Source organism: Fusarium redolens (genome assembly GCF_020744475.1).
Source record: "Fusarium redolens strain MPI-CAGE-AT-0023 chromosome Unknown BKA55scaffold_9, whole genome shotgun sequence".
Lineage (NCBI taxonomy): Eukaryota > Fungi > Ascomycota > Sordariomycetes > Hypocreales > Nectriaceae > Fusarium > Fusarium redolens.
In genome coordinates this window covers 1,160,732-1,184,102 of record NW_025763672.1, presented here as the reverse complement: position 1 = coordinate 1,184,102, position 23,371 = coordinate 1,160,732, and the positions used below count along the sequence as shown (strand labels likewise).

At 49.1% G+C, this 23,371-nt stretch overlaps 7 protein-coding genes across 7 annotated transcripts; 3 read left to right on the top strand and 4 right to left on the bottom strand.

The window, feature by feature from the left end:
- Positions 1-186: 186 nt before the first annotated feature.
- On the bottom strand, positions 187-5,449 carry BKA55DRAFT_664375 (uncharacterized protein). The gene is made up of 3 exons (XM_046197695.1): positions 4,248-5,449; positions 1,499-3,798; positions 187-1,448 (listed from the first exon to the last, which is right to left on the bottom strand). The coding sequence occupies exons 1-3, from the start codon at positions 5,142-5,144 to the stop codon at positions 515-517; spliced, it is 4,131 nt and encodes a 1,376-aa protein (XP_046048696.1). The 5' UTR covers positions 5,145-5,449; the 3' UTR covers positions 187-514.
- Positions 5,450-5,451: 2 nt separating this feature from the next.
- Positions 5,452-6,835, bottom strand: BKA55DRAFT_570285 (mitochondrial 18 KDa protein-domain-containing protein). Its single transcript, XM_046192994.1, has 2 exons — positions 6,377-6,835; positions 5,452-6,330 (listed from the first exon to the last, which is right to left on the bottom strand). The coding sequence occupies exons 1-2, from the start codon at positions 6,556-6,558 to the stop codon at positions 5,664-5,666; spliced, it is 849 nt and encodes a 282-aa protein (XP_046048695.1). The 5' UTR covers positions 6,559-6,835; the 3' UTR covers positions 5,452-5,663.
- Positions 6,836-6,963: 128 nt separating this feature from the next.
- Positions 6,964-7,299, top strand: BKA55DRAFT_691007 (uncharacterized protein; the record flags this gene model as incomplete). Its single annotated transcript, XM_046199594.1, has 3 exons — positions 6,964-7,017; positions 7,082-7,212; positions 7,266-7,299. The coding sequence occupies 3 exons, from the start codon at positions 6,964-6,966 to the stop codon at positions 7,297-7,299; spliced, it is 219 nt and encodes a 72-aa protein (XP_046048694.1).
- An 896-nt stretch (positions 7,300-8,195) lies between these two features.
- On the bottom strand, positions 8,196-9,171 carry BKA55DRAFT_540315 (uncharacterized protein; the record flags this gene model as incomplete). Its single annotated transcript, XM_046190246.1, has 3 exons — positions 8,196-8,208; positions 8,251-8,286; positions 8,330-9,171. 3 exons carry the CDS (start codon positions 9,169-9,171, stop codon positions 8,196-8,198), a joined length of 891 nt encoding a protein of 296 aa, XP_046048693.1.
- Positions 9,172-12,015: 2,844 nt separating this feature from the next.
- On the bottom strand, positions 12,016-14,006 carry BKA55DRAFT_513149 (EAP30/Vps36 family-domain-containing protein; the record flags this gene model as incomplete). The annotated part of the gene is made up of 2 exons (XM_046187870.1): positions 12,016-13,852; positions 13,906-14,006. 2 exons carry the CDS (start codon positions 14,004-14,006, stop codon positions 12,016-12,018), a joined length of 1,938 nt encoding a protein of 645 aa, XP_046048692.1.
- Positions 14,007-14,436: 430 nt separating this feature from the next.
- BKA55DRAFT_389420 (SAC3/GANP/Nin1/mts3/eIF-3 p25 family-domain-containing protein) lies at positions 14,437-16,468 on the top strand. The gene is made up of 2 exons (XM_046186006.1): positions 14,437-15,985; positions 16,044-16,468. The coding sequence occupies exons 1-2, from the start codon at positions 14,595-14,597 to the stop codon at positions 16,255-16,257; spliced, it is 1,605 nt and encodes a 534-aa protein (XP_046048691.1). The 5' UTR covers positions 14,437-14,594; the 3' UTR covers positions 16,258-16,468.
- Positions 16,469-20,882: 4,414 nt separating this feature from the next.
- Positions 20,883-22,823, top strand: BKA55DRAFT_512769 (uncharacterized protein; the record flags this gene model as incomplete). The annotated part of the gene is made up of 2 exons (XM_046187829.1): positions 20,883-20,981; positions 21,126-22,823. 2 exons carry the CDS (start codon positions 20,883-20,885, stop codon positions 22,821-22,823), a joined length of 1,797 nt encoding a protein of 598 aa, XP_046048690.1.
- Positions 22,824-23,371: the final 548 nt, after the last annotated feature.

Sequence of the window (23,371 nt, the reverse complement as noted above, 5' to 3'; positions counted from 1 at the left end):
CTCCAAATGTATGTGGATGGATGTGGATGGGCAGATGAGGGGCTGTCAGTTGGTCATTCAGCTGAATAACAACCAACAACTCCTTGCCAGGTCAATATCCGCCTATCATTTTAGCCTAGAAGGTCTATTCGCATAATCCATACACTCTAGGAGTAGATGCATTACTCACTTATTCTACAGCACAATGCTAAAGACGGCTTATTTAAATGATACTGATCTCCAAGAACTACCTATTCAACTGTCTGTCCTCTCGCTCTATGAACTTGTCACCTCAAGTTCTCATAGTTGAAACAAATCAGTTTTCAGTTACACAAAATTCATATCCTATCAAACAGGCAATGCACAGATCCGTGGTTTGTCAGCCCAAGAGCAATACAAAATTCAATAGTGTATAAACTTCGCAAACGGATACTTCCCGTCCCCTGCAAACCGACAACTGACAGGCATTATCATTATTCGTACTATCACATTAATATCATATATTGCAGTGAGCCGGACCGCTCAGGGGCCAATCCTACTCATCGTCCTCAGATTCAGCATATGAACCTCCCACCTCATCTTCTTCTTCCATTGCATCTTCATCATACGAGACAACTTTCCGTCCGCTCCGTGTTGACCGTCTAGTTGCACGCCCAGCTGAAGGCTTTTCCTTGGCTGCTTTCGCTGGGCCTCGTCTCCTTGTCCTTGCACTCATTTGCGGCGGCTCAGACTCTGCCTCGGATTGCGCCTCCAGTTTGGGTTCCTCTTCCTCTTCATGCTTCCGCCCTGCATCAAACTTTGTGTTCATCGGTCGTGACTCCGATTCAGACTCCGGCCCTACTTCGACCTGCGATTCCGGGGCCGGTTCTTGTTTGCCGTCAACCTCCATCTGCATCATTACTCTTTGCTGATCTGCGCCGTCATGCTCCATCACTAGTCCATCATCGCCGTCATCGTCCTCATCAACAGCGGGGAAGAAGCTCGAAGTGTGGTGAGCCGGTAGTTCCTCTTCCTCCTCTTCTTCCACGTACCCCTCTGGAAGAAATCCACCAGCCATGTCTTCATCCTCGACCTGTGGTTGCTTCTTGATCTGGACCGAGTCTCTAGCATGCCCAAACACGGATATTTCATCAGTAATTTCGCCATACTCCAGTCGAATTCGTTCTGCAATACGCATGCCCATGAGGAAGCGACGCCATTGAGCTAACGCCTTCTTTCGTCGCTTCTCATCTTCCTTTCGTGCGCGTTCTGCCTCATCCTTCTCGAGCTCTACCATCACCATATCGTGGTTCTCCTGAGCAATCACAACACCCTGGATGACAGGCACAGCCATACGGTGGCCAAATTCAAAGTCCACAACGGCTTCTGCATAGTCGATTTGTAACTTTTTACAAACACGCATAGCCCCTCGGAAGGGTACATGCACAGCACCCTCGGGACACATATGTTCAGCAAACAAGTCAATATTCCTGCGGCTCGGTTAGTAGGTTCAAATTTGAAGAAGCATTCGGCTACATACCCGTATTCGTTTTTAGGGATAACACCGTCCTTGATCGGTGGCGGAATGATCCAGTCGGTTTGCTCCCAGCTGTAGAGCCCCTGCAGGACCTTTGCTCCTGTGGCAGCTTCTGCTTCCATGATTTCTCGCCGGCGATTTATTGTAGCTGCACGGTAGGGTACCCTCTTCAATGGCTGCTCTCCTACCAGTGGTGCCCGTCCCTGCTTATGCCAGGTCTCGGCACTCTTGACGTTCAGGACATCGCTGCGCAAGAACACGTCCTCTTCCTCGACCTTGCCACCTTTGCCCTTGTTTTTGAATACTTTGACAGCCTTCGCTCCAGGTCTGAGTGCCTCTTCACGCTTCAAGTGCCGCTCGAGGACAAACTCCTTGGACTGCTTGTAGTATTGTAATGTCTCCTGGCCCTCCTTGACCTCCTTCTTTTCGGGCTTTGCAGGCTTTAGATCTGTTGCTTCTTCCATCTCATCGACTTCGGTTATAGGGTAGTTCTTGCTGCCTCTCAGATACCCAGATATTGCGGTTTTGAACCAGTCAAACTGGTCATATCTCTTCACCTTCCCATGACGATTGTAGACGGGAACTTTCTCCGGTGTCATCCTCACTCCCTTTGTACGGCCAGGAAGCATATTCCGTTTCAGATACCTGACTGTGACATCTTTGCCAGTTCCGTCCCGTGAATAACCCACGATGTATGCCATGATTTGACGTGCTTTATCGGCCTTGGCTCCGCGGGGTTCCAAAGATTCGATGAGATCTCGGTTTGTTCCAACTACGTTTTTGACGATAGCATCAACGGGTAGGTATTTGTTAGTGACTGGTGATAGGACTTCTGTCCAATAATGTGGAAATTCCATGTCGGCGTCATATTTTTTGGCTGGTGTCTTGATTGATGTCTTCCTTGGCGTGACATCCATCTCAACGACAGATTCATCATCAGTGTCCTTGTACTCAAGTTCCAGATCATCTGGGTCGTTTTCAACCTCCGTTTTGGGCCTTGTTTTTCGTGTCGGATTTCTCGTGGTCTCTTTCGTTTTCTTGGTAGACTTCTTCTTTGATGTAACGTTTTTTGTCGCCGTTTTCACCTTCTTCTCGGGTGTCTCATTTTTCTGATCCGCGCTTCCATTCGTTTCTGGCTCAGCCTCCTCAAGTTTATTCCATCCGAAGCCTAGGCAAGGCAAGTTTGCGACCATTCGCGCTTCAAGGCCCAATCCACGAAGCAGAGCTGTAAACAGCTGGGCACCTACATCTCTACTCCCTTCACAGGTCCTCGCATGATGTCTAAAATCCTCAAGGTTTGAGATCTTCTCACCAAATTGCTCTGGATTATGGGCCTCAGCTTTTTGCGCTTTTGTAAGACGGTCTAATCGCTCAAGGGACATATATCCCCATTTCCTCAATCCTGGCGCGGTGACTCGAAAACGCTGTTTCCACCAAGCTGACAACGTTTGCATAAGTCGAAATAGGGGATCTCCATGACTCATATCAACAGCCCCTTCTTCCAATCTCTCAGCCTCTGCACCCCAGTCGCGCGACTTTCGGTCCGGGACCTTTTTGCCTTTACCTTTCGATTTTGCGTTTTCCCTTGCTGGCTTCTTAGGCGTCGGCTTCTTTTCTAGACCACTGTTGCGCCTCCATCGATCCACCTCATCCCAGAGTCTTGGAGGAAGATGAGAGATCATAGTCGCCTGCACTTCGGGGTCACAAAGCCATGCATTTCGGGTAGCATTGTGCCATAGAAGTAACATGACGTGAACGCAATGTGTGGCATGCCGGACCTTCCTCTCACGTTTTGAGGGTCCTTTTCTGTCGAATGTGTTTGTGAGTGAGATTCTGGTGTCCCTTGTGAGTGTCAATTCCAAGTCCCCGGACGTTACCGGGGCGTCCGGCATTGGTGCAACTGGTGCTTGGACATCCTCGAACTCAATGTCTTCATCGTCCTCAGAATCCTCTTCCTTGCCTTTCAATTGGTTTGGTGGCACAACATCCTCGAATTCATCTTCTGACAACGATGTCAAAGAACTTGCATCATCATCATCATTTCCAAATCCATGGAGGATCGAGTTTGAGTTAGGTGTCGCGGATGCATCCAGGTCATCGTACAGTGTTGCTTTGCGCCGTGATGAATCGGGCTTCTCTTTGGCTGCTTTTGATGCTCTGCCTTCTCCAGGTGGCGGCGACTCACGCAAGCGTTTGCGTGGTACTAAAGGAGGCATCTTGATATCGTAAATAAGATTGTCGCATTCTGCGAAGTAGGATGAGTTAAAGCTTGATGAACGGCTTAGACTAAAGCGTGGTGGGTACTTCGTCATAGAAGACGGGAGCACGGGAGGCAGACGCGCGATCACGTGGTTCGATACAGAGGCAGCAACATAAACTGCGGCATAAAATCAAACGTATCAGTAAGCAAAATACCAATTTATTCGAAGAATTCAGTCAATGGGATCAAGAGTTTGTATTCGTTGAATAGTACCTACAGCGTTTCTGACTTGGACTTTTTTTGATAGGAGAAGTCTTATACATTCACGATGGGTATAGGTACAACGGTGCTTCACCATTCTCATGTTAGAACACAGGGGAACCAAAGGAAACCACCAATATAATATGATACTCTTTTCTCAATAAACAAATACATTGATATCATTCCTCTTGGTATCAAATTGCCCAACGCCAGGCCATGCATCTCTATAGGTAGCCAATCCAGAAAACACAACGCTCATGCCTCAATCAGGTCTGGTGTAGCTGGTCCAACGCCACGCAGCAAAACCACAGTGTTCCCACTCTGCAACGCCGTTCCAACCTTTTCGTTATACTCCAAAATTCTGCCTCCTTCAACGTGGAAGACACGAAGCTTGTCCTTCTCATCAGAGCTTTGGTTGTTGATGTTTTGTACTTGCAGACTCCTTGCTGCAGCATCCAGAACTCGACCTACAACCCAATCCTTGTTGTAGAAGAACTCTCCCTTAGGAAACTTGGCCTTCGCTGTCTCTGCCTCTGCCTCCACATAGATATACACTCTTTTCTCAACAGGTGTCTTGTCGTCGCCCTTGGCTGTCTTCTTCAGGTTGTTTACAGCAATGACACGCGCTGAGGCAGAGCTTGGCTTTGGTTTGGGCAACGCTCTGCCAGCTTGTTCTTTCTTTGCTGTACCCCATGCGCGCAGTTTGTCGAATGCCGTCTTTGTCTTCTGACCAACATCGAATTGCATAGGTCGAGCTCCGATGGGTACCAAATTACTGCAATTGTGGTCCTCCTTTAGACGATGCTTCAGGCAGTAATCTCGGTTACACGTTTGACAGTGTACACCAGGCGTCAAAGATGTGCCGATTGTAGTCTTGCATTCAGGTGATGCGCAAGGCTTCTGAGACACCTTGTCCCTTAGTACCTTTCCCTGTCCAATACTGGGCTGCGCAAGCTCTCTCTGGCGCTTTCGCTCCGCCCACGCACCGGGATTTGTACATTTATGTGCTCCTTCGGTTCGGTGATCGAGACAGAATGTCTTTCGGCATGACTGACAGAAGAAAGGGAGAAAGTCGAGTTGGTTGCAGTAGTCATATTCACAGTGCTTGCCGATCAGCGTGGCTTCGTTTTTGTCGTGCATTTCGACGTAGCTGGTATTTTGAGCTTCTGGTGTGTTTGATGACGCCATGGTGAAGATGTTTCGTATTTAAAAATGGTAGAAAGGCTGCGTTACTCGTAGGCAGAGGTGTTGTCGCAAGTCTCCGTATGAAGATGACAGATACAAAAGGCGGCGGCGAGGAAACGTCTGGAAGGGTCCGTGTATGACCAAGCTTGGCAGATTACGAACGAGTGTGCCACAAGCTTTGACACGTCGAAAGGGAAAAAGAATGAGGCGCGATTGAAGAGAGAAGAACAAAAACAAGGTCCCGAAAGGCTTTTGTGAATCATGCACGTAAATCACGAGTAAGAATCACAGGCTTGTTAATAACTTATAAGCTCCGTTTGGCGCACAGCCACTTCCAGAAACCAGGTTAATCGCGGGGTCTCCTCCCCACCATGGAGTTCATTGTTGCATAATTGGATTGGTATAAGCCTGTAGCCGACTCTGTGTCGCCTACACGATTCCTACGTATTGATCGAACATCGAAACATGAGTTGAGCGCCTTCCACCTCCCAAAACGCCGAGTTTGTGGTGTAAAGTCTTGTATTACAGTTCCTTCTCCTTTGGCCTCTTGGCCAGCAAATCCTCGCGACCCGTCGTAGGCGCATTGCCTACTGCGGCCTTACCTCCGAACGTCTCGAACCCTTTGTGGAACGCCCACTCGACAGCGTTCTCGACAGGCTTGTCGAACATGGCTGGGAGGAAGGGAACTACTGCGAGACCCAAACCGATTGGAGCCCATGTCCTGATGGTCTGGTTCTTCATGTTCTTCATGGCTCGGCCGGAATACCTCACAACACTATGAATAGTGAAAGCAGGCAGTCCCATACTCGCGACACTCTGGAAGATTGCGCGCTGTACCATGACAGTGCGATAGTCTTCAAGCGGTGGCACCGTACCCGGCTCAATCGGACGTGTCTCGGTGGCAGGAAGGCCAGTAACCTTCTCTTGTCGAGGAGAGAGTTGCACCTTGGGGTTCAACACACGCTGATTGTGCCAGTATGACTTGTAACCTTCATACGAGACATCGCCGATAAGATACAGCCAAGATACACCGTAGGCAGCGCGAACGAGATTGGGGTGAGCTACGGGTCGGAACGACTCTCCTATGTCCGAGGTGTAGGCTACGTATCGATGCGCAGACAGAAGGATTGTTCGAATTCGCGTAGCATAGGCTGCATATCGAAAATTGGTATCGGTTGAGTCGGGGCCACTATATTCGATTAGCTGGTGTTACACCTTCGCAAAGACGCACATACTAGCCATCGGTTATGTCGTCAAAGACATTTCCGTCTCTTCCTGTCTTGTTGACAGCTTGCTGAACACTCTCTGGTAGCTGGTCCTTTGAGGGAAGCTTCTCAACGATAGTGTCTTTGATCTGAGTTGCTTCGTTCTTCTTCTCCTCCGGCTTGGGGTCTTTTGATTTACCCCACCAAGACATTTCAAAGACCGAACAGAAAATCAGAAGAGAAACTAATGAGGTTGTTTGAGGAAAAGAAAGATGCGATAGCAAGCTTTCAAGGCAGTAGAAGCTTCCATTTTGATGGCCCGCCGCTACCGTACCTTTACCCACTGGAATGGCTGCAGGCTGCTGCAAGAAAGTTGAATAACCCTGGGTCAGTGACGTTGCTTCCGTAGATCCGATTGATCCCGATCAGCGATATGATCCGGAGAATAACCGCACACTCTGGGGCAGTTCATCCACTTTAGGCCTGTAATTCCAGGCACAAGCTCTAAGTTGAATTTGAGAGCTCGGCAAACTATCTCAACCGCAACATTGGAACATCCACCCATTGCCTTCGTCATCACCCAATTCGTCCTTTTCGGTCTTGTCTAATTATTCACAATGGCTGGTATCGCTTATTACACAATTGCTGGCAAGCAGGTCGCCGGTCACTACGTTCGTTCAACCTCAATTGCGCTCGCCGCAAACCAGAGACTTCTAAAACTAACATGAACGACAGCTCGCCATGGCCTGGTTGGGAACTCTCGTCGTCGGCACCAAGCTTGCCCTGTCTGGCGGCTCTTCTAAGCCGACCGCTACTGCTACTCCTCCCATCAACGCCTCCAGCTCCGACGAGGCCGACTTCATCAAGTGCGCGAATTCACCTGACGATGCTGAGCCTTCATGGACTAACCCCATAACAGGAACTTCCTTGATCAGCAGGACAAGAAGAACTAGACGGTTGGATCGAGGACGATGGTCGTATGGTTGTTTGGATGCGGTGTACGTTTATAAGTCATGCAGACATGAGCTGTTCATCGAGCCGGACAGCCGAATTCAGATACCAACAAAAGCCGGTTTCGCCAATTGTGGCATAACGAAGAACTATTCCCCATTGTGATGCACTCGAGGATACGCCTATTAAGTGCGACTGTGATTGATGCGGAGCTGGCTGGATCCCGATACCGAACTCTGGCCCAGAATATGCCCTTCATATCTCTATGACCTGAGGTTTCCTGGAGCTGCGTAGCAGTCATGATGTGAGGGAATGCTGAGTGTCATGTTACGATCGACATTTCGCAGCGAGTGCGATCCCGTTACTTGGAGAAATCGATCTTACCTTTCACTTTGATCTCCACTAGGCACACGGAACTCGGGTATTCCTGGACATGCCAATTCGAGGGGCTTTATCGTTTTGAACCGATTCTCAACAGGGAGGATTGCGTTTTCAGTTCGGCACCCTCTTGTTCTGTCATGTTCGTCCCTCGCAGTTCAATATATGTCATCGATCTCGGTACCAATCAACTGCATCTGGCTCGAGACTTCAGCCTCGCTACATGAATGTAAATGGACCCGTATGCCGATTTGAACATGGAGACTGTTTTGATACTATTTGGTGATCTGGAGTTCCCAAGCATATACAGCTGATTTTGTCCTCTAGGATAGCTTGAATTTGGACCTGAAAAGTGAGGCAAACTCCCTCTTCTGTTACATGAATATCCAATTCGCTGTAGCAAGATTGACGCGGCGAGTTTCTTTCCCTTTGTTCAAGATCTTGCCATAAGGGGCAATGTTCTCGAAGGATGGATGCATGTTATACAGCGTAAACCCATAAGGCAAACTTATCGCTATGCTCACAACCTTACACTGCATGTTGTCATCAATAAATCTATAATCTCTATTACACACTTATATGCGGTTCTACTTTTGGTAAATACAATAACGCTAAGATACAAAGTAAAATGAGTAGTATCAGTTCGATACATACTCCAAAGATGCTTGTCCTGTTCGACCGAGCTGCCACATTCTCAAGGCAGACATCACCACCATTAGAGACCACCGATCTCCGAAGTTCTGCTGCATTGCTTTATCCGAGAACTCAATCTTGCATGTCTTCCATGCTGCCTCCTTCCACGAGGCCATAGCGAGATATTCCAATGGCGCCTTCATATCTCCAGTTCGATAAAGCTTGAATTCGTGGCAGTATTTGGGATCCTTGGCCGCTTGGAGCGGTGTCATGGACCACTCGAATTCTTCCCGAACAAAGCTACAGTCTTGGACTGTCTCTGCTTGCTTTGTTTCTATTGCCCATCGAAATACCACGCACTGCTCAGTTTCATCGTATAGTGCCTGTACGATTTCAGTGGCAACCCTAATATCGATATCTGACCCAGGGGCTGCGGATACATTGACAATACTCTCGACAACACCTGGGTCAGATAACCCGTCCCGCAGCGTCTCGCCAGCTGCTGCTAGTATTTCGTCCTTTCCGGTTGGTCCGTTGTGGAGGAGTAGACATGGTGAACCTGAATTTCGGCCAAAAAGTCCGGAGTGTTCTGATACAGCAAACATCTTTGAGCAGCCATCATTGCCGAGAAAGAAAGTTCGCAGTTTGTTCCATTGCCAAGATATCTTCAGGGTTTTTGGTATTGGGCGGTATGGTGTATCCACACACTCGCTGACCAGGGCTGTACTGGACGGCGTGAGAGAGTTGAAAAGGGCAATTCTTGTGGAGGAAGATGTCGTTGAAGCAGCCGTTGAAGATCTGGCGGTTCCTGGAACTCTATAATGTGGCATGGAGCCATCGTGGTCTCCCAGTGTGCTGGCCATGATGGATGATTCTTCAGGTTGTTCTGGAACAAGTCGACGACAAGGGTAGGGTATGATGTATATGTGCAGCGAGTAGCGGTGGCAATATTTGCGTATCGACGACTACCTACGTATAAGTCGTTATCTCAATCAATGTCTGGCATGTTGAAGAGCAGGAAAGGGGACTGAAACGGCTGTAGAGGAACAGAAATATCACACAGCCAGCCAGTCAGGTACATATCGACTTATTAGTGTATCGGCAGATCGCCATGCAGACGAAACTAGTGCGCACATGTTCAAAGTTCTCGAACTCTAAGCCAAGTGGCGACATGGTTCATGCTCAAAGCGGGGATACCTGAACAGGAAGTTGACGGACATATCGAGAGCCGCTAGTCATGTAATCAAGTCTCTGGTTTGCGTTATCAGAGTCTGACGAGTTCTTCTGGGGATAGCTTAAACGAGTCTTTATGATAGTTTGAGGTTAATGCTTGTAAGGAGTAGGCGAACGAGGAAACCATTAGAGCAGCATCTCTGTTTTTCTTACAACCTGATCATCCGTTATCCGTTGCACTGCCTATTAAGAGTCAGTGCGAGACCGGCCCGGAGGTTGTATTCCTGTCCATCCCGTTTCTACCCACTCTCAACGGTTGGCCGAGTTCTTGAACTGACACATGAGCTCCCGATTTATACTCAACTGGTATGAATCTTTAGTGACAGCTCACAGAGTTTAACTATGACTGTAACCAACCATACGCCTTGGCGAATCGTCGTAGCGAGGAGTTTATCCTTTTACGAGGATTCATCATGACATGCATGCTTTTTCTAATTAGGTAACATGGAAATTTGTGCCGAAACGGAGGAAACCCCATGTCCAATTATCCTGGCATGCTTATGGCCGTGATCCTTGTGGACATCCATGCTTCTATCAAAGTTGCTGGAAACAATCAGGACTAGCGATTCAGTCTAGTACATTATCGAGGAGGCATATGTCGAGGCCATTAAGAGCATTCAATATCATGAATCTTGTAAAGAATGCAGTGAAAGAAAACAGGTGAGATTGATATGAAGACGAATCAGAGGTCACAACTCTATTTCAACGATATTCTCTTCTCAATAATGCCATGATCATGATTATTTCTGCTATACAGTATGATTACCTAATCCTCCGTTTGACGCACCTGCCCTCTAATTCATTGGCGGACATGTCACGTGACGTCCGTACAAAGCTTACTCCTCCCCCGCCATCGACATTCTCTCGCCAAACAGCCATCAACTATCTCCTTAATCGAAACATCCCACCTCCCCCAAACGCACGTTCTTCGGTTACAACGATAGCCTCACCATCTCCAATACAATACCCCCAAAATCGAGAACCCACACCTTAAGGAGATAGCCGTCCTGGGCATGTCGGCTGCTACCACCGACCCGGCCCTTGTCGCCGCTCCCGCCCCGGACCTCTCTCCTGTTGATGCCGTCGCTCAGGTAGGCCACGATGTCACCTCCGTTGACCATGTCGGCGATCACGTCGGCGCATCGCCAAAGGAGAGACATTCCCTAACACTCGACCAACGCCGTGCTCTACGTCGCTGGGCGAATAGCCAACCTATCCGTCCCTCGCACAAGGCTTGTATCGAATGGTTCTTTTCTCAGTATGGCCAGCAAATAAGCCAATCTACCGTGTCACACTCGCTGTCACCAAAGTACTCGCGTCTAGATAGTGACAATCCTCAACTTTCGGGTTCCCGTCTGCGCTACGGAAACTGGCCTGATGTAGAGAAACTCGTCCTTATATGGTATCAACAGGTCCAAGCTTCTGGTCGCCAACCTACCAATGAAGAACTTGGTGACAAGGCAAAATCAATATTCGGACAGTTGCCGCGATATAAGGATGAAAACCCTCCTGAATTTTCTCCAGGTTGGATCCATCGATTCAAGAAACGTTACGGTCTTTTGATCAGACGACAACGCCGCCATGGGGACGGAGGAATCAATGCCGCCGAAGATATAGGATATCTGGCAGATTGTGTCCCCCGTTTCATGAGCGTCGCCCCTGACACAAGTCCAGCTGCGATCAAAGAAGAAGTCCTGCGCGTTGTTGGCATCGAGCCCACCCTCAACACATGTGCCTTGGTGCGCGATGAAGTGGTCCGTAGAATGACAGGCCCTCCTCAACAGGCGCCTCCTCCACCACCTCCTCCCATGATGACGCATGATCCTCCTGCAATCCCTCCTCCTCAGCCAGACCAACCCATCTACGCTGATGATGATCCTGAAGTTGTCTTACAGAATGCTTTGCGCCAGCTCCAGCAAGAAGAACAAGCTGCTGAAGAGCAGGCAGCGGCTGTACGAGAAGAGCGTGAACGCGCGGAAAGAGCAGGGCTTCAGCCTAATAGCATTCTGACCACACCGACTGTGCGTGCCTCTTCCGTCCAGCGCTACACGGCCACTCCGGCGCACGATATGAGTACTGACCTCACGCTCACTCCTATTACTTCGGAGCAGCCTATGACTCGAGATGATCGTCCCGTGCGATGCCCTTTTTGCGTTAATCAACGAATGCTTCGATCCATCAAAGAGGCTGTGGAACATCTTTCCACTCACGTCGTTGTCTGAGAGTTTGTTGGGTCATATAAAACCGCCAGGCTTATGAGGGAGTACTGGTTGACGACTTGGTTTTTTGGAGTTCTGGTAGACGAATAATGAATGTGGAGTTCGGGTTACAAATGTATGTAAAAACGCACCTCAGTTATCTTTTTGGGAAGACAATGCCACATGAATCCCTGCAATCTGCTCTTGTTTCGTTGATTTCCTGTGAATGGCTCACATAAGTCTATGCTATATAATCCAACATGGTCGTTGCCTCGCTTATAGTAGTCCGCTTGCTTTCAATGCCTTCATAACCTCGTCACTATCTTTCTGAGCCTGAGACTTGTGCTTCTTGTGCTCTCCTGGATCAATGTAGTTCACCCAGAACTTGAGACCCTCTAATCCCTCCTCACGACACAACTCTCCTCGCTCCTCCGCCATCAGCAACTCTTCCTCTGCAACACCAAGACTCCAGCCAAAGCGTTCAGCCGCTTCTTGGGCTGTAACTCCTCTGCCAAACTCTTGCCAGTCCCAGGGCACTTCGCGCTCAGGGGGGAACTCGTGAAGATCGCGGAGCCATGCAAGTATGGCCCTGACTGTAGTGCCGTCGGTACGATCACGACCCTGGACAACCATGACGCCACTGCGGAAGGTGCGCAGACGAACAGGCAGTTTAAGCTTGCTCCAAAGCCTGGCAGCTTTCTCGAAGTCTGCTGGGCTGACGAGTTCGACGCCGCCTCGAGCTCTGTTGAACATAGCCCAGAGATCGACGAGCGTTATAATACCGCCTGTCTTCTTGAGGACTCCTCTGGAGTCATCGGTGAGAAACTCAGCCAAGTTTCTGGCGAGTTCTGATAAATAGAGCGACTCAGAGCTCCCGCCACCGACAATATCCTTTGTCGTGACCAGGCCAAGTTGGCTGGCCGATTCCGCTAGAATGGCGTTCTCTTCAGCTGATGCATTGCCTTGCCCGTTATTTGTTTGTCGTGCGAACCGCTCTGCAAGTGCGATGACCTCCTTAGCAGATGACATAAGAGCTTCCAGATCCTCGAAAGCACTGCCTATGAGCAACTCATTGTTCTTGCGCATATTCAAGCCAAGTTGCTCCAGACCAGCAATACCAACTCCCTTCTGTCGTCCTCCGGGAGTGCCGGCTGGTGTGTCTTTGGATCCTTCGTCCGCAGCTCGGATGTTTGGAGCAGGTGGCGCATCTCTAAGAAGCCATTTCCGTTGGGTCATAGAGCCCTTTAGTCGCTCATAGAATATCTTCTCGCCACCTCTTCGGAAAGAGATTTTGACACTCTCAGGGGCATCACTTCCATTCTTATTGATTTTGCTGGGGTCCAGCACAGGCCCTGGGGAGTCAGTCCTGATGGTATCGGCTGTGGAGCTTTGCTGGATAGATGATGGGACATTCTGTGAGATCAGGGGACCACCACACATCTCGCAAGTCATCAAGGAAGGATGGTTAGAGAAGGTACAACGAGGACACTGAAAAGATGCAGTCGAGTTCGAACCATTGGTAGCATCGGGTAAGCTCGAAGCTGTCTTTTGGTCCAAATTCTCAGATAAAGGTCGAGCGCCAGAGTAAGCTGGCCGTAACGGGAGAGGTGCATTCAGAGCTGGTGAGGCTACTGAACGATTGCTCGCACCAGAAATTGCAGCTTTGAGAACGTGAGACAAGGTCGGCTTGATTCCGCATGCTAAGCATGGTGGGAGAGGTGTATGGGCGTTTGCAGAAGTAGGATCAAAGTTCGAGGGGACCGGATTTGAGAAACTGCATATAGTGCAGACCCATGTTGCGCTCGTCACACCTGGGGGTTCAGGGGGTGCTCTATAAGCAGACTCAGAAATTCCTGGTGATCCAGATAGATTTCTTTGTGAACTTGATGCGTTCGACAGAGCGCGACAGTGATACGACGATCGCTTGGGGGGCTTTGGTATCAGAGTCACCTTGGCTGATGACTTCAGAAAGCCAGCATAGAATTCGTAACGTTCCACATCTTTCAGATCCAAAGCAACAGAGTGCGTACGGGGCTCCTGCTTATCAACATAGCAGACCCGATGCGAGGTTAAGTAAACCTGTCCATTTTGTTGATTGGGAAGCTTGAATTTCCTATGATCATGTCAATATCAATGCTTCAACTTCTATCGCCAAGAACAACCTACCCCTCATACAAGCCTACGTTGTCCTGAACAAAGAGGAGCACCTCATCTGGAAGATACGAGGGCCGTAGTGCGGTAGTAAGGTCTATATGTTTCAGAAACATCCGTCATGAGGGTGAAACTAAAGCAGAGAGAAGTGAGTGCTGTGGCTGTTGATGAATGGATGAGCGATGATGCAAGTGGACGATGACTTGCAGCAAACAGAAGCAAGTTAGAGGACAAACACTTGATAAATCTTCCAACCAGAGAGCAGTAGCCAAGAGTAGGTATAACTCAGTCTTTGTTTCGACTTGAAGTAGATTCAAAGGCAACAGTCAAGTACTTCCATATCAAGTGAGTCTTCCAAGGCACGCGAGACTTGATCGGCCCCTCCAGTTGACGGCCCCACTGTTGACGATAAGCTTCCACTCAGCGGATCCCTAAACCTACACTGCGGTCACTGAGATTCAGGCAGCGCTTCCGCCGGAGCACAGTTTTTCCGTGAATACCTAAGCAGGGACCACACCGCCACCGCCAGTCTCCTGCCTTTTTGACCACGAAAATACCTCCCAAAGAAACCTACCTCCACTCTCACTCCAACCAAGGACCCTTCATCATCATCTCGCCTTTCTGCCATTATCCGCCTGGCATCATCTTTTTCCCCCCAACCCGTTTGTGAAACTAACCACTCGCACCGCTAGCATTCCGACGCCATGATGCCAACTTGGCCAGCGCAGCAAGCGCCGAGCGTAACTCAGCAAACCGTACCGACATCCTACGCCTACCCAACGAGTAAGTCACCTCCCGGACTGCCCGCAAACGACATCCCCTTCTCTCGCCCGACAGCCCTGACACGAAACGCAGATCCAGCCTTTATTCCCGTAGCCGTTCGTCAAGGATTCAGTCAGTACGCAGCCCCAGCTGCTCCTTATGCCGGATACGTGCCTCCACAGCCCCCGGTGCAACATCAAATGTCTCCCGCTTCTCCCGTGAATGGTGTAACCCCGACACCTGAGCAAGCCAAGTCCAAAGTGGACTGGCCCGAATCTGTTCGGAGCTATGTTCAAAGATCTTTCCTCCCCCAAAATGACGAACCCACCGTGTCTCGCGCGGAAATCGAGGCTAAACTTAAGAGCACCATCGGTACCGCAAAGGAAAGCGGCACGTTATACACACTCGATTGGGACAACATGCCCCTCCCACAGGCCCTAGTCAAAGCCGAACGTGATGCGGATATCAAGCAAAGTTTCCATGTCCCCCTCAACTCCAAGAAGAGGAAATCTACCGATTTTGCCAGTAATGACAACTCCCAGCCCCCGTGGCGTACTAACTCGCGTTCTTCACTTGAGGACCGTATTTCCTATCCTTCCCCCGAAAAGCGTGCTTCCATGGACGAGCCCCTGCCGAAATCAAGTAAGTTCCAGAAGGAAGCCAACAAGCGCAAGCGACGGTTCGAGAACGAATACAAGTCGCTCAGGTCACCCAGTCCGCCTCCGCCTTCATCTGGACCTATTATTGGCACATGCGAGGCACTCGAGAAGAAGTATCTTCGTCTTACCGCCCCTCCAGTCCCGTCCAAGGTTCGACCTGAGCACATCTTGCGCCAGACTCTAGAACTCCTGAAGAAGAAGTGGAAGCGAGAAAGCAACTATTCGTACATTTGTGATCAGTTCAAGTCTATGAGGCAAGATCTGACTGTGCAACATATCAAGAACGACTTTACTGTTTCTGTTTATGAAATCCATGCCCGAATTGCCTTGGAGAAGGGGGATATCGGTGAGTATAATCAGTGCCAGACCCAGCTGCGGTCATTGTATGGCATGGGCCTTAAAGGCAACCCCATTGAATTCAAGGCATATCGCATTCTTTATTTCATCCACACGGCCAACCGAACTGGATTGAACGACACTTTGGCAGATCTAACCACAGCAGAGAAAGGGGAGAAGCCGATTAAGCATGCATTAGAAGTGCGATCATCATTGGCGTTGGGCAACTATCATAAGTTCTTCCAGCTTTACCTTGACACCCCTAACATGGGTGCATACTTGATGGACATGTTTGTTGTTCGAGAACGGCTTGCTGCGTTGTGCAATATTTGCAAAGCGTAAGTTTCATTCATCCCCGTTATTTTTCTTGAACATGATTTGCTAACTGTTATACAGATACAAGCCGGATGTGAAACTTCGTTTCATCACTGAGGAACTCGGTTTCGAGTCTGATGCTGATGCAGCCCAGTTCATCATCGATCACCAAGGCCGACATTTGTTGGAAGATCGAACAGACTACATCGCGTTTCTGACCGGGAAAGCTGGCCCCCTTTTCGAGGGCGCGCGCAGTACGGCGTTCCAAAAGGTTGATATCAAGGGCCAGATCTAAACCTTTACTGCTTCTTTCTCGGGTCCTTTTCTTTTTTCGTTTTTGCGTTGCGACTTCCATCGACGTCTCACGGCTCGAGACTTGACCGTCGTTATGTTTATCGACGAGACATGATGATACTTTCACAAATGTGATGCGTAATCATTCATGTAGACGACTCGGCGTTTTATACCCCCATTTCTGCTTAGGTGGCAACGAAATGTCTTCTATTCTACTACGCACCGCCTGAGGCAAAGCCTTTGCATAAGTTTCTTATGTTGCTCTGTCTCGGACTTTGATCAATTAACCGTAGCCTCGATACCAGCTTCCATTCTATCGACCGAGGCGACAATTTTGCTGTACGACAAATTACAAAATTGCATGTCGGGTGGGAACTTAGACACAGTGGGCTTCATGGGGAAATTCAGACAAGAGCTCAAAGTCATCCCGTTCCTGGTACTGTTGGGGTCCGTAAATGGCTTGTGGAGTGTTGGGCAGTCATGTAATCGCCAGCTTTATCATTGCGCAGTGAATGCACACTGGCCTCAACAGGAACCAGGACGAGGTTGATGGAAAGAGTTTCGGCGTTTCGGGGAGTTGTGGGTTGGTAATTCTTAACAAATAGCAATTGATCGTATTCCAGTCTGTTCGCATGAATAAATGAATGAATGAATATTCTTTCCTTAATGTAATGTGATATTGAAATGGAAGTATTGAAGTTTGGCTGTTCTGCTTGTGGAATAGTTGTAAGACTCGTTACCTATATAAGCCAAACATCTAACAATCCTTGCTGGGAACGTCCGGCGAGACTCGGGGCGCAGTTGGCAACTCTTTCAGGAGGCGACCATGTGTCAGCCAAACTGATCGATTGTTCGAATCCCAGGCATAACTACCACTTCTGGCGTCGTCCCGACGTCAATTACCGTGTTTAAATCAATGTTTATACTACTGAGAACCTCTGATTGTCTATGACAATCGCTTAAATAGGCCTTCCCCTTCTGGTTGAGGGCCGAGTGCCTGTTGCAAGGCGTAAAACCGCAAATAACCGTGTTAAGGCCTTTGGTAGTGCCTTTAAAGTACTGTGGAGATAAGAACGACTTGTGTTGCCCGCGTATGAGAGTCTCTAGTTGGACGTTCCCCTTTTTGGATTTTTTATTTAATACTTAAGTTGTCTTTTCTCTTATTATAAATAAACTATGTATGTGTTTTTTATATTCTTAGTTCTATTACTTCTTTTTGCCTCTACTTAAGCCATGTCAAGGAGCACTAATTGATGAACAAGTGTCTGGCGCATTCACTTGAGGCCAAATGGCTGCCATTAGACATCACCTCATGGTGGTTTACATGCCATTAGCGACAAAGACCTCCTGTGCTCCGAGACCCGGAACAATGACGAACCCCTGCCAAAAGAGAAACAATGGGCTGGCCTAGAGAGAAAATTTGACTTGGAAGCAGGGAGTCCCGAAGTGTCGGGATAGACAGGATCTGATGATGTCTTGGCTCAAGGGAGGGAATCTTGCTTCCTTCCTACACGAAGTGTTTTCCAAGACATGCACTTAGATCCATATCTACATACATTTTGATAAGGAGGAAGAGTTTTCATTGAAAACACTTACGGCTGATCTTCACGAGTCATATTTCCCGGGTGAAGCACAGAAACCGTCTTTTTGAAGCGAACGGGAGATTGACACACGAGATTAGACCCAGGGCAACGGTACCCGCAGACGAGACAGCGGCGCCATGATCCATCGTGGGTTTTTATTTTGGCGGGGGACGCTTCCGGTGGATTATCAGCTAAAAGTGAGCAGGGGAGGGGTCAGTTGGGTTGGGTCATGGAAAGAATTCAATGGAATGAGAATGACTTGAAGACTGAATGAAGATCAACATGTCGCGTGAAGAGAGAGTTTTGGAGACACACGATGGTTACATGTTTATTCACTTGCATGCTGATACAGTGGTTCAGTACGATATCATCAGATCAGCCACGAATAACAAAAGTCTTTAGACTGGAACGTAGCATATCCATGCTCTCCTCACGACTAATAAGGAGCATCATCCAGCCATGCTTTAACATTCTGGAAATGTGTGCGCGCGGCAGTTGTTTGCATAAACACAAGACAATGGGCTACCAACATCCGGCGTCAGATGGTCGTGTCTTTATGCGAAGTGAGGTATGCTGTGGGTGGTTCTTTGTCTTGGATAGAGACTGGCATTAATTAATGTTAAGATGTGGTATTATGCTGAATCTTTGCCAGGGATATGTGAAAGTCAACGCAAGAGAAAGATGGATGAGACGCTGCACTAACATGGCATGCATAGACTGGCTCTCGTTCTCTCAAATCATTCATCTCGATTTCTAGAATTGAGGTCGCAGTCCTAGTCTTTGATGCAATGCGATCGATGCGTGGCCCCCCTGTTTGTTCCATCCATGGACTGGACTGTATGTGATGCATCCCTGCCACGCGACGATTTCCCCGTTTCCTCGAGTCACTTACTCACTGTAGCTCACTGCGGAAATTTCCCCTTGATTAGCGTCACGAACGACGTGATGTGCCAACGCCAAAGCTAACGTCTGTGTCTGTGTCTGTGTGTATCGGGCATCACGAACAAGAGAGGGGACCTTTTCGTTGGAAAACCCACCCATGATCCCTGACTAATTTATCATTTGTCCGCACACCCATGCCCATGACCGTGGCCCGGGGATGAGCGAAGAGGAATGAGACGAGACAGGGTTGAGCGGTTAGCCCGAGTCAACAGCCAAGTCGATGCCTTTTGTTGTTGATTATGAGGGGTAGAATACGATAGGGATTGGCCGTGTAAGCGTTTGCTTGTGTTTGTGAAAGTTATTTTGAGCGTGGAGGATGTGTTGGTGTGGCAGATCTCATGCACAATTTACCCATTGAGAAACCTGTCGTGTGCAGTTTGTGGTGTCTCGTAAGCGCTGGGTTGACAGTTGACGCCGTTGACAAGGATGGTTTGATTATCAAGAGTTGAGTCGAGAGCTTCGAGATGAGCTTGGCAGCTTCTAATGGCTTTAGAGGGAAAGAGGTTACAGCTAAGGAAGAATAGCTCAGTTCAAGCATGTCAGCTTCCACAGATGATGCTCTAACTGTAGTAGTTAGTACATCCATAGGTAGCTGAAGCTCAGTCAAAGCTTTGAAGCCATTGATTGGGATATGAGTGTTGACCATTGATCACTGACCACCAACCAGAGCCATTCATGGACTCTACTGTCATTAAGGTAATATACGATTTATTCTTTCGCATTTGTTCATTTCTTTCTCCCTTCTCTTGACTTCATCTCCATTTTATGACATCTTTGGTCAAATCTCCACTATCTACTAAATCACTTACAAGACGTCGCTGGCAGGCGCCAAGTTGTCAGAGGTGACCCCTCCATCACCCCACCTTGAGAGCGTACTTCACCCTCCATCTCTCGCTGAGGAGCGCAGCCTTGGCCATTTTACCTTTATCGTTGAAACTCAAGGCGCCCACAGCTCGCGTCAATATCACGTCAAAGGGAAACCAAGGCGAAGGGTCTCTGTCTAGTCTTGGTGATTATCGTACATACGCGTCGAGGGTCACAGATTCACGGACGTTGAATTTCCGAGTATCTGATCAGTCACACTTATACGGCTGCACCAACCACAGCTATCAGGTCATCAAGAAGCAAAAGAGGCAAGGCAAGGCAAAGCAAAGCAAACAACAATTGCCCTTTTTATCTCCAACCACCAACTGCTATTTTTTCTCCATCTCATCAACCTCTCTCAGAAACTTACACAAAATCGCTTCCACAACGTTCGATCCACTCGAGGGAACATCGTCCAGCCCACTCTCAGGCTACTTCGCCCCCTGGTGTGTACTCACATTCGCGCTCGCTCGCTCGCAGCCCAACCCGGCTCGACTCCCACTTTGTGTGTGTGCAACCCCAGGCATTCGCTGTAAGGTACCCTACCCTGCCTCACCTCAGAGGGTCCAGGTCCAGGTCCCTCCCCTCCACTTCAACGGCGCTGCTGCAACCGCTACAACTTTGTGTCTGTCCGTCCTGCACCTCGCTGCCTTGCCCGTGCCCGGTCTAGCGGTTAATAGAGGTACGGTACCTACTTTACTGTACTGTACTGCCACTGCTGTAGCGTACCTTGCCTCACACCAAACATCGGATTGGATCGAAATAAGGTAGCCCAGCCCGCCGCTGTGTCCCGCCGGGTCGTGTCGTCGTCCCTCGTCTCGTACTTTTAGTAGGTACTGTAGTACCTTGACTTTACCTCGCCTTACTCAGGTCGTCTCGTCTTGCGATCCAGTTTCTTGCTTGGTCCTTTTTTCTACAACCTCCACCTTCGAGAGATTCACAACTTCCCAACTTGCAACTGCCCAGGAGGCATTCAGTTACACAAAAATGAAGGTTCGTCATCGCCCCTTTCCCTTCGGTCGCTCATGCCTCTTCATGCAGCAGCCTGCCATCCATATCTCTATTGTATCATGCCGTGCTTTGCCTCCAGCTTCTCGTGCCTCACAAGGCGTTATTCCCATCTTCTCAGCTGCCTGAGCCCAACCCCCTCCCCCGCCGCATTCAACTCGTCTTCGCTCATTATTTGCGCCGGCTTCGCTGGCTGTCCAAGAAATACTCGAGTCAAAAGCTAACAGTAATGCGCTTCGTGCAGGCTCTTCGACGTTCGATCAAAGGTGACAAGGACAAAGGATCCGTCGCTCCAAAATCGGCTGTCGCCATTGTTCCTCCAAAGAAGGTTGGTGGCCTCCCACTCCCAAGCCAATCTCAAGCCTCAAATCCTATTCAAATATGGTCTGCCACATTCAGCACCGCCATGGTTCCACGACAAACTTGACTTTGATCTCTGAGCTTAGACGCTGATGCCCAATCTAATTTGCAGGTCATTCGAGCTCTTTACGATTACGAGGCACGATCGAGCCAAGAACTGAGCTTTTCGAGAGGCGACTTTTTCCACGTTATCGGCCGCGAAAACGACCAAGATTGGTACGAAGCATGTAATCCAGCTCTCCCTGACGCCCGGGGTCTCGTGCCTGTCACCTTCTTCCAAGCGCTTGGTCGAACCGAGAGAGATAGCGCACAATCCGACGGTGGTCAACTCCCCACTCCGACAAAGAACCCCGACCACGATTCTGGATATAGCGAATCTCCAGCAATGCAAACTGCGCCAGCCGTCATGTCACCCACCACAGCCGTGCCTCAGCAAGGTCACCAGCGTAATTCGAAGTCGGTTGGAAAGTCAGGCGCCATGGTCTACGGAATTGTCATGTACGACTTTGCTGCGGAGAGGGCAGACGAGTTGGAGGCCAAAGCAGGCGAGGCCATTATCGTCATTGCACAATCGAATCCCGAGTGGTTCGTGGCTAAACCCATCGGTCGACTTGGTGGCCCAGGACTCATCCCCGTTTCCTTTGTCGAGATTCGTGATATGGCAAGCGATAAGGCAATTGCAAACCCGGGTGACGCCATAAAGCGTGCTGGTGTTCCAAAGGTGGAAGAATGGAAGAAGATGGCCGCCGAATACAAGAACAGCAGCATCACACTGGGCAAGTTTGAGGGAGGTGGCCCTCAACCTGAGCAGGGTATTGAGCAAGGCATGGAACGAATGAGCATTCAGCAACAACAGCATTCTCGACAACCTTCTCAGAATGGAGCGCAGGCCGGATACGCATCTCAACCTCGAACATCCCAACAACCTCAGCAAAATCATGTACAGAAGCCGGCTTCACAACTCCACGCACCACTACAAGCACGCATACCACGATACTGCTTTGCAGAGGATAAGTACTGGTTCGTGATCGAAGCATTGCTGGAAGACGGACGGCAGTGGGAGCTGTCACGCTATTACGAGGACTTTTACGATTTCCAGATCGCTCTTTTGACCGAATTTCCAGCTGAGGCCGGTAACACAGGGACACAGAAGCGTACACTGCCCTACATGCCCGGACCGGTCAACTATGTCACAGATGCAATCACCGAAGGACGCCTCCATAACTTGGATGCCTACGTGAAGAACATGCTGAATCAACCCCATTACATTTCGAGGTGCAACTTGGTGAGACAGTTCTTTGCACCCCGCGAAGGAGATTACGAGATCGATCCCAATGACAACGAAGAAGAGTACCGCCTATCACAAGCATCACAACTGTCTTCGGCCGAGTCCCCAGCTGGTGGATCACAAAACAATCTTAACGGTAGTGCATATGGGCTCTCAGCTGCACCAGCGCATCAGATGGGCCAAGGTTCCCCTGACATCCAAAGACAACCATCGTCTTTGTCACAGCCCTCACAAACCTCTCTCGGCAACGGTATGCAACCTCCGGCTCAACCGGCATCAGCAATGAAGATCAAGATGTATTTCAACGGAGATCTCATTGCCATCCGAGTACCGACAGACATTTCATTCCAAGCGCTTTATGAAAAGATTTGTGATCGTCTGAAGGTGCCGGCGGGTCAGGAGGTCCAACTGTTTTACAAGGACGAGCCCACTGGAGATAAGCCAAGTATGCTTAGTGACAACGACTTGGACTATGCTCTACAGCGGAACGAGAAGCTTCTGCTCTATGTGGAGGCCGTGTGAACTGCCCACTCAAGATGACGACGGCGGCGTTTCAGCTTGATTGTAACGCTGCATGGACGGATCTAAGTTGACAGCCAAACCCAAAAGTCCACCAAAGAGCGTTGTGTGTGCATTGACATCGTATATTCTCGTCCCCGAACCCTTGCCGTATAGTACAGACTCTGGCCCTACACTTTGAAAACGTGCGTTCTTCTCTTCCTTGATGGATCTACACTTTCTTATGAGTCCCCAACGGACGACACGCATGCTTTCAACACTTTTTTCTTTTTCTTTGTCCTTTTTTTCTTGTCCCATTTTATTCTATGCGGATTTCATGACGACACGTCGGCGAGGAACTTGATGCTTCTTTGATACCATTTTATTAGCTGGATGACGCATAAGTTTCATGACCAGTGTACCTGACGCTCGTTGTCTCTTCTTTGGGCATTTCTCATGTCCCCCCATTTGCTCCTCTTTTGAAAACTTTCTTCACATCTGTATTCAGGCAGGTATATGGCCTTTTGAATGCTCTTTTGATATCACACGACTAAGCTTAGTGCTTTTCTTCC

Bases quoted from the DNA above. Each gene is read 5' to 3' on its own strand.
- BKA55DRAFT_389420 (XM_046186006.1), top strand. From the start codon at position 14,595: ATGATGCCAACTTGGCCAGCGCAGCAAGCGCCGAGCGTAACTCAGCAA. The intron at 15,986-16,043 runs GTAAGTTTCATT...ACTGTTATACAG, and splicing joins TTGTGCAATATTTGCAAAGC to ATACAAGCCGGATGTGAAAC.
- BKA55DRAFT_664375 (XM_046197695.1), bottom strand. From the start codon at position 5,144: ATGGCGTCATCAAACACACCAGAAGCTCAAAATACCAGCTACGTCGAA. The intron at 3,799-4,247 runs GTTGGACCAGCT...TCTATGACGAAG, and splicing joins CTGTGGTTTTGCTGCGTGGC to TACCCACCACGCTTTAGTCT. The intron at 1,449-1,498 runs GTATGTAGCCGA...ACCGAGCCGCAG, and splicing joins ATCCCTAAAAACGAATACGG to GAATATTGACTTGTTTGCTG.
- BKA55DRAFT_570285 (XM_046192994.1), bottom strand. From the start codon at position 6,558: ATGTCTTGGTGGGGTAAATCAAAAGACCCCAAGCCGGAGGAGAAGAAG. The intron at 6,331-6,376 runs GTATGTGCGTCT...AATCGAATATAG, and splicing joins GACGACATAACCGATGGCTA to TGGCCCCGACTCAACCGATA.